The 17,662-nt window shown below is 41.0% G+C and overlaps 1 protein-coding gene across 6 annotated transcripts in view; it reads right to left on the bottom strand.

The window, feature by feature from the left end:
• The window catches only part of TEX2 (testis expressed 2), a 101,753-nt gene that overhangs the window by 40,974 nt on the left and 43,117 nt on the right, over positions 1–17,662 (bottom strand). For all 6 annotated transcript variants that reach the window (XM_072781138.1, XM_072781143.1, XM_072781139.1 and 3 more), the window contains one exon: positions 15,424–17,086. In XM_072781138.1, the coding sequence (XP_072637239.1) occupies positions 15,424–17,061 (1,638 nt within the window). In that variant the 5' untranslated portion in view covers positions 17,062–17,086. The remainder of the gene's footprint in view (positions 1–15,423; positions 17,087–17,662) is intronic.

Here is a 17,662-nt window from a genome sequence, read left to right as displayed (position 1 = left end):
AGCACATCTTTTGGTTCATAGTTTTTTTGCCTTTTTACTTAGTACATTCATTGATTTTTGAATGTTGAAACAGTCTTACATTCTTAGTAAAATTATGTATTGGTCACAATGTGCTGAAGTTGGATTATCCCAGCTCACAAGAGCTAATTCTACACATCTCTTCCTGACTCTGTGCTTGGGGACCTCACAGTGGTAGCTTACAACTGGCCGTGGTGGGAGTTTTTCATTTTTTTGTGGGATTTTCTATACCATGGAAATCAGTGAACAGTACAAAGAGGGCTTCCCCTTAACCCAGAGAGCCAGTTTACCAGCACAGTACTATAATTATCCTTTTCATACATTGCTGAATTTGGCTTGCTAATAATATTTTGTTCACTTGTCCCTCTAAGCTCATAAGGGAAATTGATCTATAGTTTTCTTGCAATATCTTTCAATATTAATTAGCCTCATATAATAAGTTGAGAAGTGTCCCTTCTCCTATTTTCTGGAAATTTGTATAAAATATTTCTTCCTTAAAGGTTTGGCAAATTTGCCAAGGAAGCTATCTCAGCCTGGAGTTTTCTTTATAGAAAGGTTTTAAACTATGAATTCAATTGAATTTAAATAACATAAAAATATAAATAAATAAATAATAAACTATGAATTCATTTAAGTTTCTACTGGAAATTACACTATTTCTTCTCGAGTGAGCTCTTGTAGTTTGTGTCTTATAAGGAATTTGTCTATTTCATATAAGTTGTTCAACTTCTGGGCATAATGTTTGTAATATTTCCCTATTATGCTTTTAAGTCTGTAGAGTCTAGTAATATTACCTAATATCAGTAATTAGTACTTCTAAAATGAGCACTTAATGCTATTAATTTCCCTCTAAGCACTGTGTCAGCTGTAAATTTTGATATGTTATATTTTTAATTTCATTTCATTAAAATATTTTCTACTTTCCCCTGTGGCTATCTTTGGACCAACAGGGTAATTAGAAGTATGCTGTTTAATTTCCAAATATTTGAGAATTTTCCAGATATCTTTGTTATTGGTTTTTAGTTTAATTTCATGATGGTCAGAAAACATGCTTTATAAAATTTCCGTTCTTTTAAACTTTATTTTTTATTCACTAAGTTTTTGAAGTTCGTTAAATTCAAACATTCACTATAATATGGTGTATCAGGTGAATGTTCCATGTACACTATAAAAATATAGACTTTCTATAAAGAACATGAAGCAGATCTGATTTTTCTGGACTGCTTCAGAGCCATGCTCGAAGGCCAGGCTGTATTTACTTGCAGAACTACTAAACCCAAGAAGAATCTGTGGAGGAAGGGATGGAAGGACTGGTGCTTAAACATTTCTTAGTCCCAGGGAATGACAATGAGATTTCATTTATTTTTCATTTTATCGTGTCATTTATGAGCCATTTAGCCATGCAGTCCTCACTTGGGAATGCTCTTCTTGAATTATTTCACTCTGAGTGTACATTTCCTACCTAGAACACAGGCTATTTGAGGTGACACCCTCTGTGGGGTCCATATTATATCTTAGCTGAGATGTTAAACCTTTATTTAACTGATTATTCAGTTATAATAATAATTTGATATGTCAAAAGTTTCTACAATATCTCCATATAAGATTTTTCATTTGTTTCTAGCTATGTAAAATTATAGAACTAAAAAGCCAATAGAACTAACATGATACTGGAATTTTGGCTAAAATACCCAGCATTATAAGTTATCATCTAGATATCACCAGATTAGAAAAGGCTGAAAGAAAAAAAAAAAAGCATATTATGAAGTTATTCTCAAATAACAGGACAGTTTCTGAGAAATAGAGTAAGTAGTGTGAGCGGTTTTGAAACTTCTGAGATTGCACAGGTTAAATGATTTATGAATAAGAGACATTTTGAAAAAAAAAATTAAGAGACATTTTGGGGAAAAAAAGGTTGTTTCTCTCCAATTGCTTTCATTTTATTTTTCCTAGTAAGTCAGAAAATGTAGAGTTGTCCCAGGAAGCACTATCTGTTGGAAATATAATATAAACCATAAATATGCATCATGAAAATATCTAATTTTAAATTGTCTAGTAGTAATAAAAAAGAAAAAAGCAAGTGAAATTAATTTTAACAATGTATTTAACTCAATACAGTTGACCCTTGAACATGGGTTGAATTGTGCAGGTCCACTTACGTGCAGATTTTTTTAATGAATACAGTATATTAATGTAAATGTACTTTCTCTTCATGATTTTCTTAATATTTTTTTCTCCAGCTTATTTTAAGAATATGGTATACAATACACATACTGTACAAAATATATGTTGACTATTTGTTATTGGTAAGGCTTCCTGATCAACAACAGGTTATTTGTAGTTAAGTTTTAGGGGAATCCAAAGTTATACAAGAATATTCCCGACTGCACAGGGAGTTGGTTCAGTGGTCCGTATACCCAAATATTATCATTTCAACATATAACATTAACAATTTCTAATTATATTTTACATTCTTTGTTTTGTACTAAGCCTTCAAAATCCAGCACATATATCACACATAGAGCACATCTCAGTTTGAACCACCTGCACTGCAAGTGCTCAACAGCACCATGTGGCTAGCAGCTACTTATATTAGTACACATCCAATACATAGGTTCTGGCTTTTGAGCCTAGACACCAGGCTCAAGCAGATCGATCAACATCCTCCTCTCTTCTCTTACTGTACTTCCAGGATTCTAAATTTTATTTTATTTTAAGCAATCTCTATGCCCAACATGGGGCCTGAACTCATGACCCCAAGATCAAGAGTCATATGCTGTACTGACTGAGCCAGCCAGGTGCCCTTCTTGCTCAAACCTCCAACACAGGCAGTTTTATGCTGTGTTCTACACTCTGCTTTACCAAATTACATGAGAGAAGATAATCTAAGTAATCTCCAGATGAAACATCCAATCTTAGAAATTCAAAACCACTCTAAAAAGCTAACACGCAGGGCAGGGCATCTGGCTGGCTCAGTCAGAAGAGCACATGACTCCTGATCTCAAGGTCATGAGTTCAAGTCCCATGTTGGGTGTAGAAATTACTAAAAATAATAAACTTTAAAAAAAACTAACATGCAATCTTAAAAAGTATAGAAGTAATCTAAGTAAAAGGCTAAAGTTTTTGAAAACCCTTACAGTTCTATAAGATCATTAAAAGATACTCAATTTGTGAACAAACTTACAGTAAGTTTTTGCTTATTCCTCTGTTTTTTTTAGTAGAAAAGACAACAGAAAAAAAAAAAAAAAAGAAAAGAAAAGACAACAGGACACACAGGCACATGTATTAGGACATAAGCATGCTTCAGCTCACCTGTTTACAGGATCACTGGTGAAGAGCCATTGCTCAGTACTAGTCTAACGAACTGCTGCCCCATTACTATTCCTGGTAAACTTCCTTTATCTGGTTAACAAGAATAACCATTTCCACAGTGCTTCAAGGATTTGCTCTCGACCTAGCAGCCTGAGCTCCTACCCAAGCCAAGAGCCAGCCCTCCAGAATTCTTGTTGGGCTACAACCCAAGACCCCCAACATGGCCACAGTTCCAAGATGATATGTGATTGTCCTTCGCTGACTGCTCTGACAGGTCACTCTCTACCACTTGCCAAATTGCAGCAATATTAGAACCACTGGATATATAGAGGCATGTGGAGGAGAAAAGAGTTTCAAGTCCTACACAGTTTAGGAACAAAACCCCACACCTGACCCATGAGAGGACACAGCAGTGAGAGGCGAGGGTAGGCCTAGGGAAACATTCTAGGAGATGCCTTCCCTTGGGAAAGGTCATGGGGGCTCCAAGTTCCCTTCTGGTTCAGGGCTGGCTTGAGCCTCCTCTTCCCCACCCACTCCTTTCAGAACCACCAGTGGCTGCATTCCAATACAAAGGGCCCTGTGACTTTTCCTTCCTTTTATCTTCCTGCTTCCTGTGCTACCATTTTCTTTTCTTCAGGTTCAGGAGCTATCAGAGGCTAGAGCCCACAGCTGCCAACAAACAAATAAATAAAACCCATGAATCAGGATTTCAATTGCACGTCTATTGTAGACAATCATTTGTTAGCTTCAGTGAGGCGTGACCTTGATTCAGTGACGCCTGAATACTTGATTACATGACAGACTGCTGGTCAAAACACATGCACTGCAACCTACCCACAAATATTAGCAGAACTGCTGCATCTGACACACCTGCATTCCAATCCTGGCTTCACCACTTTCTAACTGCCAGGCTGGATGATGCTTATCCCTAGACTCTCAGTCTTCAGGCCAGTGAGATGGTCTAACATGGCTTACTCCCCAGTTCCATGCCTCCCCCATCCCCACATCACCCTCTTCTCTGGCCATTATGAATTTCTCCATGCTGATGGTACTTTATTGAGGTATAATTTGCATGCATACTAAAAGGAAGAAATCTTACTCATAGGATATTTAAGAATAATTGTAATAATAGTTGACATTTGAGCTCCTAGTATGATCCAGGCATTTCAGGTACATTAGCTACCTCAGCCAATTACCTAAGATTTTCTAAGAGAGGTTGAGCGATTTGCCTAAAGAATGGTTAAAAAAAAAAAAAACAAAGTGGCCCAGAGAGTGGCAAAGCCAGTACTTAAGCCAAGTCTACCTGACTTTGAGCCCAGTCTCCTACCTCCTCTCCATGGCATGGCCCACTTTCTGTCTGGCTAGTCATCCCCTAGGTCGTGGCAAAAGTGACATTTCTTCTAGGGAGCCTCTCTGATCACTGAGGCTCTGTTTTCTATTACCTTCCTCCTATCACTGTATCTGTTAACTGCCTGGTCTACTTAAGTACAAACACTGCAAGACCATTGGAGTTATAACAAATGTTCGTTGACTCAATACATGACTGTAGCCTAATTTGGACAGCGCCTGTGGGGATTACATGAAATCTGTACAAGTGAGTTGGACAAGCTGGTGTCCCCTTCACAGCCTGCAGTAGTATTCTAGCTGCTAAGTAGAAAGAAGCACAGAGAGTGGCAGAGGTTACTTTGAAGTAGAAGGCTTGACCACTGCTCCCAAGGAGAAAAACCAAGTTATAATTGCACAAAATAGCACAGAACAAGAGAAAAGGAAACCTCAGGAAGAATCTTAAAAGATGTTAAAGCTTTTCAGGACAAAAACTGAATTAGCTACTACTCCTCTGTAGCAGAGAGAGGCAGGTGTGATGACTGGTGCTCAGGTTTCCTGATCCTCATGCAGGGCTCCTTCCAGAACATCACAAGCTTTGAGAGGAAACCTGGAGAGACTCACAGGGGCTGCTACTTGCCCCATGTCAATCAGGCAACCAGGATGCTGATGGCCATTGGAGGCTTGGGCCAAGAGGTGGCCAGGTATGATTCTCCCGCTTCTGTTCCCAAACCACACAAGTCTGTCCTTGCAGAAAGTGATCTCCCAATTGCCTTTTGATACCATCAATCAGCCAATTTCTCCCCTGTGGCTTGACCACCGCCCCAGATTAAGCTGCAAGTAGAATTTCCAGAGCTAAGCAGTCAAAGATCAAATCTTGAGAGCAGTGCAGCAACTTCAAGGCCTTCACTTGGTTCACCATATAGTGCCCAGCTGTCTACTGCTCAGCTGTTCAATAACTCTTAACCCTCAATTTCTCAGTAGGTAAGATATTTCTCTAATTTTATTTTGTTATGGGACATGGTAGTGGGGATAAAGAGTTATAGTATAGAGTTAGCAACTCATTCCATTTCAACAGCTCAATTAAAAAACTCAGAGATGCTCTCAACCCACACTAAAGCAGCTCAGACAAGCCTTGTTTCTTTCTGAGGCTGGAAATGTTAAAATGGAGACAGTGCACACACTGGGGGGACAATGACCACAGTCAGCCGGGCTGCAGCTGTCTGGCCCACAGACTGGTCCTGTGATCCCCTCTGTAAAAGGTCAGGGGTTTCTCTTCAATTCTCCACTGGATTTAGAAGTCATATCTCTCTGAAAATACAAACCACAATCTATAAATGGACTCATTTAATGCTTGGAAAGATTAAAAGCTGCAATTAACCTTTTGCAAAATAGTAAAGTCTGCAAGAACTACTACTGTGTCTACTTTCAGTTACAGGGCCAACCAGTAGGTCAAGACCAATGCTCTCTTGGTCAGCTTGATGCTGTGCGGACCAGAACAAAGTGCCAGCCCTTTGGCCTGGGGAAGCTATGGGGCTTTCCCTATCTATCTTCAGTGTCTTGTAGGCTGACATTCCGCCATCATATGGCTGTGCTGGTATTTGAGGCTGCCTGTCACTCAGCTCCCCTGCATCATTCCTTCATCTAGCCTATCAGGGAAGGAGCAAATCCTAAACAGAAGGATGGAGCCAGGGCTTGGGGCCCCTGCTGCTGGAAATCATCTCTGAGGAAGATAAAAAAGTCATTACTTTTCTGTCGTCCCCAAAACTAAAACACAAGCAAGGTTTTCTCTTTGCAGGTTTCAACTCTTTTTGATGTGTTAATGGTTTAGAACTGGAGTCATCAGTCAAAACATGATCTCACAGATCATGGACTTAGAGAATATGGCAGGAACAGTCTCCTTAAATTTACAGAACTTTAGACACAAATTTGATTTTACCTGTAAAAGACAAAAAAAAAAAAAAACCTACAGACATATAGACTTCATGCTATGAATTATTGCCTCAAGCAAATAATCAACATTCAAAATAAACACTCTAAAAGACCTCATCAAGAAGAGAAAAAAAGCCCATCAGGGGAGAGAAGCACCAGCATCAATACCATCCACATCCTCCAACTGCCTACTTCACAGCCACATCACTAGAAGCAATGGAATCAGAGCTAAAGGCACAGACTCTGCCTGGCAAAATGGCCTTGATCTCAGCTTTTCCTATCCTCCAGGGTAGCATCTACCCAATTCAGAAGACCAAAGAACACTTTTTAAAAAGTTTTTATTTATTCATGAGAGACACAGAGAAGGAGAGAGGCAGAGACACAGGTAGAGGGAGAAGCAGGCACCATGCAAGGAGCCTGAGGTGGGACTCGATCCTGGGTCTCCAGGATCATGCCCTGGGCTGAAGGTGGCACTAAACCGCTGAGCCACCCAGGGTGCCCCAAAGAACACTTTTTAAAACATACTGGTAAATAGTAGGAGAAGTAAGAAAATGAACATTCAAAAAAAAAAAAAAATTGGGGAGGGGGGCAGAGGGAGAGAGAGAGAATCTTCAGCAGACTACACACCCACTGCAGAGCCCAATGGGATTTCAATCTCACGACTCTGAGATCATGACTTGAGCTGATATCAAGAGTTGGACACTTAGGGACGCCTGGGTGGCTCAGCCGTTGAGCATCTGCCTTCAACTTAAGGCATGATCCCTGGTCCAGGGATCAAGTCCCACATCAGGCTTCCTGCAAGGAGCCTACTTCTCCCTCTAAGTCTCTGCCTGTCTCTCATGAATCTTTAAAAAAAAAAAAAAAAAAAGAGAGTTGAACACTTAACTGACTGAGCCACCCAGGCACCTCTGGACATTCAAATTTGAAAGAAAAATAACACGATCTCAGATGAACCAAAATAACCAAGGTCTTATTTATGTTAATACATGATAACCATTAAATCATATTAACAAGTTTTGAAATTATAAAACAATAGATTAGCAAGCCAATAATTTAGTAGCCTCTAAACTTTTTAGATCATACCTCCTATCAGCTAAAAAAGTTTAAGTATATATCCACAATATGTCCATTTACTTATAAGTTATATATATATATATATTCTATCATATTACAGCTTTTATGAAGGGTAAAAAATAGGAATTAAGAGAAAAAGATGAAATAATTAGCCTTTTGGTAATTTTTAGTTTTTCCTTCCTGATAGCTTTGTACTCTGTTCAGCCGACACCTCAATGCATAATAATATATACTTAGGGTAAAGCTCATCATTAATGATAATGGATATAAATCTGTATTTCAAATAGTCTTTTTAAAAAAATATTTTATTTATGAGAGAGAGAGAGAGAGAGAGAGAGAGAGAAGCAGGCTCCATGCCAGGAGCCCAACGCAGGACTCGATCCCAGGACTCCAGGATCGCGCCCTGGGCCAAAGGCAGGTGCCAAACCGCTGAGCCACCCAGGGATCCCCCATATTTCAAATAGTCTTATTGATAATCATATATTGACCTTTGCTGAAATACTTAGAAATTATCTGTATGTTAAATATTAGCAATGCTTATTTACTTTCTTAGATGGAAAGAATAACAATATATACAAATAGAGACTTTAATACTTTCTTCGTGGATAGTGTCTTCAGCAACTCATCTTGGAGACCATTGAAAAGAAGCAAAAGAGGGATGCCTGCTTGAGGGTTTGCCTTAGGTTCAGGGCATGATCCCAGAATCCCAGGATCAAGTCCCACATCAGGCTCCCTGTGTGGAGCCTGCTTCTCCCTCTGCCTATGTCTCTGCCCCTCTCTCTGTGTCTCTCATGATAAACAAATAAAATCTTAAAAAAAGAAAGAAAGAAAGAAAGAAATGAAACAAAAGAATGAAACAGTTTACAATAGCAGCCTCAGGAACCTCAGGAACCTCCTTTCCTTGTCTTTGGGGATACAAATATCCTCTTAAAGTTTAGCTAATTTTTGGGGTGGCTGGGTGGCTTAGTCAGTTGTGTTGTGACTCGATTTTAGCTCAGGTCATGATCTCAGGGTCGTGAGATTGAGCCCTGCATTGACTCTGTGCTGGGTGTGGAGTCAGCTTTTCCTATATTCCCTCCTCACCCTCTACTCTCTACCCCCACCTCGCACATGCACACTGCTTCCAAATAAAAAAAAAAAAAAGAAGATTCTCTCCGCCTCTGTCCCTCTCTGCCACAGGCTAACTATTATATAATAAGAATAGTCTTCAATGAACTTAGTACCTTTTTTATACGTTAAAATAAATTTTAGAGTGAAAAGATATCTAGCATTGATTTTTTTCCATGGTTAATACCCTACTCTTCCAAAAAATATTATTGAGAACTTTCAGGCCCACTGTACCCACAGTCTCTCTCCCCACCCCATACATAAAACCTACAACAAAACTAAAAAGCATAGTCCTGAAATACCTAGCCAGAATTCAAAATACATTTTCTCAAGGAAATGATGCTATAAACTTAGTCATATATAAGTGAACTGGAATTACTGCTTAGTCATGTTATAAGCTGATAAGTTGAGTGAGAAATTGGCAAAATGTTGATAATTGTTAAGATGAGGCTGGGTGTTGGGTACATGGAGTTTCATTATACTATTCTCTCTACTTCTGTGTATGCTAGACATTTTCTACAATAAAAAGTTAGAAAATGAAAGTTCAAGAAAAAAAATTGTTCTGTAGTCACCTGACCTCCTTAGCCACATTGTTCCTATGTAATTCAGGAAGCATTTTCTACAGAGTTAGCTCTCCAACCAATTTTAAAACACGGGTACCTGCTTGTGAGGGCTGCCTGCAGCTGATACTTCTCAAATGACAAGGGATGCTGGGAAATAGCCATGTTTATAAAAGCCATCCATAAAATTCAAGTGACAGGATGCCTGGTGGCTCAGTGGTTGAGCATCTGCCTTTCAGCTCAGGGAGTGATCCTGGGGTCCAGGATGGAGTCCCACATCAGGCTCCCTAAAGGGAGCCTCCTTCTCCCTCCACCTATGTCTTTGCCTCTCTCTGTGTGTCTCTCATGAATAAATAAATAAAATCTTAAGAAAAAAAAAATCAAGTGACCCATTACGGGAGCAGGATATTTTCAGTTCAGTATAATATAGAAAGAAATGTTTTTAAAAAAATAATGTTCTCCCAACAAAATTATTTTTACATATCAAAACCAAAGCCTATATTTAGAGAATGCAATTATTTAAAAAATCTATCCCTCTTACTAAAAATCTAAATGTGATATAACCCAAGGAAAAAAGGTTCTCCAAAATTCATTTGTTAGTCTTGCAATGGTGGAAACATAATTTTAGTCGGCCTTTTGGGTCATATCTTTTAAAAAGAGACAGATCATCATTCCAGAAACCAACATTCTACTGTTGTGTTCTGCAAGTGGTTTGAAAGTCTGAGATAAAGAATTTACCTGTGAATATAATTCAAAACTGTATGAGTCATATAGGCAAACATAAATCCAAGAACCTTATGAAATCTTCAGGAAACTTATCATTACAGACATGTAGAAGCATCAGTGAGCAGGAATAGCACTGAATTAATTAAGTACACTCCTGGTCAAGTGACAAGTACATTCTTCGAGAAGTAGCAACCAATTTGCTTAAGAATGCTCAGGAAAAACAAATATCCCAAATGCAATGTTAACGCTAAATGGCTCACTCTCCCCATGCCCAAACCTACTCTTTCCCAGGGTTCCCAACTCACAGTATCTAGCTAGTCACCCAAAGTAAACCTCCCAGAAGGTTACCACACAGGAGCTGCTGCTCAAAATGAAGCCCTGGGACTCTGCAGCACACACACGGCTCTGCCTTGAGCTAACAAACCCAGGCTGCCAAGCTTTCAGGCACATTAGCGTCTCCTAACATTTTGGTCTCACCCACTGGCTTTCACGCATTCCACTTGTCACTTGGTGCCTGTCTAGCCACCTTTCTCCTATTTGCCGCTTCTCAGCATCAGCATGAATGTATGAATTCATCAAGTATGAAGATTAATGTATGAACATTAAGAACAAGCAGGCCTTGGAGGAGGCTCTAAGAGTCGTTCTGTGGGCTCTGTGACAACTATTTGGCCTCATGGAGGTTTTGACTGCTTCCGTGCCAGTGGAGAGAGCTGCTGACTGGCAGGGTTGAGTGAGAGATAGTGGAGGGTCATGAGGCCAAATCAGCTACATACCAGTCTTTGAGAACAGCTACTCCTTGGCCACTAACCAATCTTTGTGGCTCTCCATCCTACATACTCACCACAGCAGCAGGGTCATTCTTTTAAAGATTTTTAAAAATTCATTTGAGAGAGAAAGAGAGAGGGAGCAAGAACATGAGCAGGGGGAGGTCAGAGGGAGAGGGAGAAGCAAACTCCCCACTGAGCAGGGTACTCAATGCTGGGGCTCAATCCCAGGGCCTTGGGATCGTGACCTGAGCCAAAAGCAGACACTTCACTGACTGAGCCACCCAGGCGCCCTTGTAGCAGGGTCATTTTAAAATACAAATGTCCACACTAGATGGAATGGTAAAATCACCTGGATAAAGTACAAAAGAGCTTTACTTTTCTCCTTCCTTTCATCTTCATGTGAAGTCTCATTGAAGAAAAACTGCAGTGCTTTCTGAATTGTTTATGGAGCCAATTTAGGACTCCGACTCTCAGTCCTGGACCCATCAATGAGAACTTACATGCCTCAGAAGTTTAAAAACACACAGTCTCCTAAAATAGTCCTGGAGCACTAACTCTCCGGCCTGTCTGGTTCATGGGGTTCCCAGATAAGAGTCTGCTTAGGGCATGAAGTGCGTAGGATCACTGTCAATGGGCTGTGCCTCTATACTAGAGATCTTTATCACAGGCAGGTTTTATAGCCTATGTCTGTGAATTTTTTTTTAAAAGTTTCCATACCTTCCCTCAATAATTGCACCATTACATCCTCTATAAAAGCCAATGGAATAGTACCAGATCCACAGAAAATAATTCAAAACTGCTAATTCCCTAAACCAAGCTATTTTCAAAAAGTGGCTTTTTCAATCCTAGAACAGGTTCACAGATCTGTTTCATAAAGAAACCAAGGCCAATCTCCTACATCTCTTTTATTTTATTTTTTCCCCCAGTTTGTCCCCTTTTTAATTGTACACAGAAGGCAGAGTCGGGACAATCTACATCTCTTTTAAAGCCATAAATCTAGACAGCAGAAATCTAGAACCTGCCACCATTTCCATTTCTCTAATACTCGACTCGGCAGATGCCAGCAGTCATTTTCCCTTGAATTCAGGAGGCCCCCACTGTATGAGTGCAGGTAAGAGAAAAGCAGACTTGCTGCCAGATGATTTCTAAACAGTAAACACCAATTTCCAGATCCTGTCAAAGATGGACCATCTTGGCCTTTTCACTGCAGTAGGAAAAGAAAAAACTCTTCATAACCTTATTTTCTAGTAATTATTTTTTGTCTTCTTAAAAGACTACCCCTTTCAACCTGACTACATTTTTTCCTTAAGTAACAGGGATTTCTTATAAAAAGCAACTTCATTAGGAGATGACAGGGTCAATATTGCCTCACCAGTTACATTTCCTAATAAAGCCTCATTCATTCATTCATTCATTCATTCACTCATTCACCATCCATCCATCTACCCACCTATTCATCCAATAATTATTTATCATGTGCCCAATATGTGCCAGGTGCTAAGGACACAATGATACAATGGACATGGCCTGTGCATTCATGAAACCTATGGTTACTGGAAGAGATGAACAATAAACACGCATATAACTAGGGCTCTTATAAGTACTATGAAAGTGAGGCAGAGAAGGCTAGCTGTGCTTTCAAACTTTGGGCATTTTCTTCCTCTAGCTGTTGCAGGGAAGAAGCTGTTCATCCAAGTCCCAGAACCCCGGACATTTTGGAGGACCATGTGACTAGCTAACAGCGGAATGTGAGTAGAAATCACGTGTGTCACTTTCAGGTCCAGGCATCATCAGAAGGTATGCCTTCTTCTGCTTTCTCCTTCTCCTTCTGCCAGCTGAATGAAAGAACTCTAACACCCTAGGGCAGGGGTCAACAAACTGAGCCTGAGGCCTATTTCTACAAAGTTTTATTGGAACAAGGCCACACTCATTTATTTATACATTGTCTGTGGCTGCTTTCCTGCTACAATAAAAAGTTGAGTGACTGCAACAGAAACTCATGACCCACAAGCCTAAAACATTTACTATCTGGATTTCTGAGAAAGTTTGCTGGGCCAGAAGCTGGAAGGAACTTGGGCCTCTGAATCAACACGTGCGGATGGCCACCCACCCACCAGGAATAGCCATACTGAACTGTTTCGCAGGCAAGATACAAACTTCTAATTTGTTAAAATAGCTAGTGTTATCCTACCTCATATAGAAAGTAAAGCACAATGTCCAATGAGAAAATATAACAAAACAGATGCTCGAAGTTAGACTCCAGCATACTTTCCTTTTCTCACTACAGCATTTGAGTCCTAAATTTAATGTCAACACTGCTAAATACTTTAAAGTTGTCATATTTTTAAAATGGTTCCCAAGAGTATGATCTCCAACTCAGTAAAATTAATTGGCCCAAAAAACATTTACATTTGAAGTCTTTGGCTTACAATATACAACCTACCCTTCTAATCTGTAGTAGTGTCCCTTTTTAAAAATAAAGTATTTAGCCAGGTTTCTAAAAAACAGCCCTGTATACCCAACAAAAGAACTCAGGCTAAAATATAACTTTTCCTCAAGAGTAATGAAGCCATACCAAACAAGCTAAGGCTAAGAAGGAAAAAGAATTACCAAAACAATCAGTATTGTTCAAACATCAATCAGAAAGAATATTCATAAAACAGCATAAGATAATTTGTCAGTCCATGACTGCATTTAAGGAAAGTTAGGGCAAAACATCTTCCTCTTTAAAAGAATAATTAGTACTGCTTGGCCCGACCACTCACAGGCTATTAGTCAGGAGCAAGAAACCTAACTTTCTGTGCCTCCATTCCTCATGAGCACTCCCTAATTAAAAAGGGTTGGGATGAGAATTAAATGAGAGAATGTACCAAACACCTTTTTCACTATAGGTGCTCAGCATCCCAGGGATGCCTTTACTGCTTCAGTGATGCGATCAAAACAACCATACATATTTTCATAACAAAAATGAAACCATCTTTGAACTACTAAAAAACTACCAAAAAACAAAGAAATAAACACACCAAAAAACAAGCGTTGGCAAGGATATGGGGAAATTAGAACTCTTGTGCTCTCTCGGTAGGACAGCTAAAATGGTATAGCCACTGTGGATAACAGTACAACAGTTCCTCAGAAAAATAAAAACAGAATTACTATCTGATCCAGCAGTCCTACTTTTGGGTATATACTCAAAAGAAATGAAAACAAGATCTCAAAGAGCTATCTATATACACCCATGTTCACAGCAGCATTATTCAGCGTAACTATAACGTGGAAGCAACCCAAGTGTCCACTGATGGATGAATAGATAAGGAAAATGTACCATATATACACAATGGAATATTATTTGGCCTTAAAAGAAAAGGAAGTTCTGACTAATTCTGATTATACTAAATAAAATAAGCTAGTCACAGAAAAAGACAAATGCTGTCTGATTCCACTTTATTCAAAATCAAAGAGTATTCAAAATCAAAGATGAGTGAACTATGGTTGCCAGGGTCTAGGAGGAAGGAAGAAATGAGGAGTTACTGTTCAATAGGTATAGAGCTTCTGTGGTACAAGATGATAAGAGTTACAGGGGTGGGTGGTGGTGATAAAGTGCACAGCAACGCAAATGTACTTAATGCCACTAAACTGTACTCTTTAAAATGGCTAAGATGGTAAACTGTATGTTATTTGAATCTTACCACAATTAAAAAAACATATATAGGGACACCTGGATGGCTCGGTGATTGAGCATCTGCCTTCAGCTCAGGGTGTGATCCCAGAGTACCAGGATCGAGTCCCACATTGGGCTCCCTGTATGGAGCCTGCTTCTCCCTCTACCTGTGTTGGGTCTCTGCCTTTCTCTCTCTCTGTGTCTCTCATTAATAAATAAAATCTTTAAAAAAAAACCCCATATATATATATATATAACGTGTATGTGTGCCTATGACTTACAAACTATATAAGCTACAACTATATATTGTGTATATTTTGAGACACATACACAAAACCCAGAAGCTTTTTAAATATGCAAAAGTAAATGTGAACGGAAGTTCTAATATTTTCTTCCTGCACCAGGATGGATCAACCTGACACCCCTTGAGAGGCCCAACCTGAAACTGTCATGCACCGGAAAGTGAGGTCTCTTTCTCCAGCCCACATCTCACTGCACACATAGGAAAGAGCAGTGCCAGCCGTGACCAGCCACTGACATCAATTTGCCTTCTCTTTCTCCTTTCCTTCTCTGGCATTCCGGGAGTGCTGAACCCTTCTCCAGGGTCTCAGGAATAGGCAATCCTAACAGTCTTAGCTATAACAAATCCTCAGCAAGTAACAAATCCCTGGAAAGTTTAAAGACTGAAATACAAACTGGATGTAAATGCTACTCTCTAGCATCGCGGAGATCCTTGAAAAACTACTTGGTGGATTGGTAAAACCTGAACTAGGATGAGATTTACCAGAGAAGTCTCTCGGGCATCCCAAAAACAGGGAGATCTAAAAGCCTTAAAAACAGTGCTGTGTGAAAACCCACAACAATCAACTAAAATAATGAAGTTGGATTTAAAATCAGGCTGGATGGGAGAGAGCACGTGTGCACGCCAGCTGCTGCAGAGACTTACCTTTAGTATTTCTGGTTCTTTGATCTCCAGAGATCTTGTGTTCCGGTGTTGTAGGTTTTTATGAAATCTGTGATATTTATGAGCACTTGGTGGTGTAAAAAACCAAATCATGCAAACCGCAGTCATGAATCCAAGACCAATTCCCAGAAAGAGTCCACTCACATAGTGGGGTAGAGGGAGGATGAGGTACCCATAGACACACATTATAAAGAAGCCCAGTGTCTTCACTGGTAATTCTGGGTGCTGCACGGCCAAGTGGGCCTCGTCCTCACTGTCAAGGGTCAGACCATCATCTGCCAGCACCTCCGGCTTGAGAGGGACATCCGGGAGCTTATCAACTGTACTCTCCACCTCCGCTTCCAAATCAAAGTCCTCGGTGTACAGTTCGCAAAACTCTTCATCTTCTTTGCTCACTAAGGCAGACAAGGAGCATTTCTCGAGCACAAGAGAGCTGGTCTTCAGGCCTAAGTCCTTCAGACCGCTTCCCTGGGATGCTTTAGGCTCCGCCTCTCGAGAGGGCTCATCCGAGGACCTGGGGTGGTCACTTCCGGGGACACTGGGGTCACTCCCGGAGCCGTCCCCCTCGGAATCACACTCCTCCTCCTTGATGCTGTAGTTGTTATTGCTTTCCAAGTGGCCGTTCAGGCTGGACAGATTGGAGAGTTCTGAAGCACTTGAAGATAAGGCTTTGGGCCTGTGGCTGCCACTCTCTTCCCCGATGATTTTACTGAGGAGCTGAAGGGGCTCACATATGACTTCTGAAAGGCGGCGCTTCGTGTCCTCAATTTTAGCCTCCATTTCGGGCACTTTAAAAAAGGAGCGTGTGTCAGAGGGAGAAGTGAGTGGGGAAGAAGGTGCAGTTTTGGAGTCTCCCCCTGTGTTTCGCGGCTGTGTGAACTGCTTGAACAGGTGTAAATTGAGCTTGGAGTCGGGTGGTTTGTAGGACACGGTATCTGACTCCTGCCTGGAGGTGTCTGTGGACAGAGACTTAACTAATGTCTTCATCAAGTGCCTGTGCCGCGAGGGGTGTGGGGATTCTTTTGGCTCCACCTCGGTCGACAGGGACTTCACAAGGCTCATGAAGGGTTTTGCACTGGAAAGCGTGGAGGATGAGGCACTGGATGAAAGGATTGGAGACTTGGAAGGAGAGGACAACGGGGAGGAAGAACTGGTCTTCTGCTCCGAAAGAGATGACACGCTGGGAGAGCTAGCTAAGGGCCCTGACGAAGACGACCCTGGGGAAAGAGCCAATGGCACTGTACTTAATACTTGCACTGCTGGAGGAGGGGACTCCAACAGCTTTACAGTGTTCTCGGAGACGGGCAAAATGGCAGGGGACACGGACAGTCCATCTGCCAGGATGGGCTGGGCGGCAAGGCCAGTGGAGTCATGGCCACCCTGGGATTCAAGATAAAGGTCTTCCTTGGCTTCGAGCCCCGTTACAATGCTTTGGTCGTCCAGCCCCTCCTCGAGGTACTCCCTGAACTCCTCCTCCTCTTCCTCCTCCTCCTCCCCGGATGCCGAGAAGTGAATGGCGATAGTGTCTCGGGACACGGACCTCTGCACGTGCACTCTGGGGGCTGATGGTTTTGGCATGTCAATGGTTTTCTCGGCATGGCGACCATCCAGACTTGTCATTGCCGGCTTCACGAGGGCTCAGGCTCTGTGGAAACAGCAAGGAAACCAGAAGTCAGAAAGCCTTTTCTCCACAGGAGAGGCTGTCATGTGCACACTGGAGCACAGATGAAGCTCACTTCCAAATGGTGATTATGTTTTTACTTGGCAGATGGCCACGGTTTTTCACTTGAGCAGGTTTGATGGTTTAATTTTCACCAGATAAATCCCAGTTAGGCATTCTCTTTTATGAGCAAACTACAAACCGGTACTATAAATGCCATGCAATCTATCTGACTTCACAACATCTGAGTAATCGTTTCCTCCCTCTTAACTGGCTCATTTCTACCAGCCATTCTATATTTCAACACTTGGAATACCCGCACAATAGATGTCACCAACATTACTTCGGAAGTCCAACAGGATAGAATGCAGCAGCCTGATGATTTTGAGGATCTTGGAACAAAAATTTCACCACTGTTTTCTAGCTATAAAAAGCCAACCCAGGAGGATTATTGCTTCCATTGCTATTTTCCCAGCAATCCTAACAATTATTTGGCTTGCTTCTCCCACCAGGACTCATAGTATCCTGCCACTGCAAAGCAGCAGCAAAGTCTCCAAGGGT

The sequence above is a fragment of the Canis lupus genome, chromosome 16 (genome assembly GCF_048164855.1).
Source record: "Canis lupus baileyi chromosome 16, mCanLup2.hap1, whole genome shotgun sequence".
NCBI classification, from domain to species: Eukaryota; Metazoa; Chordata; class Mammalia; order Carnivora; family Canidae; genus Canis; species Canis lupus.
Note: the sequence above shows the minus strand (reverse complement) of the source record. Positions and strands in the feature narration are given on the sequence as shown.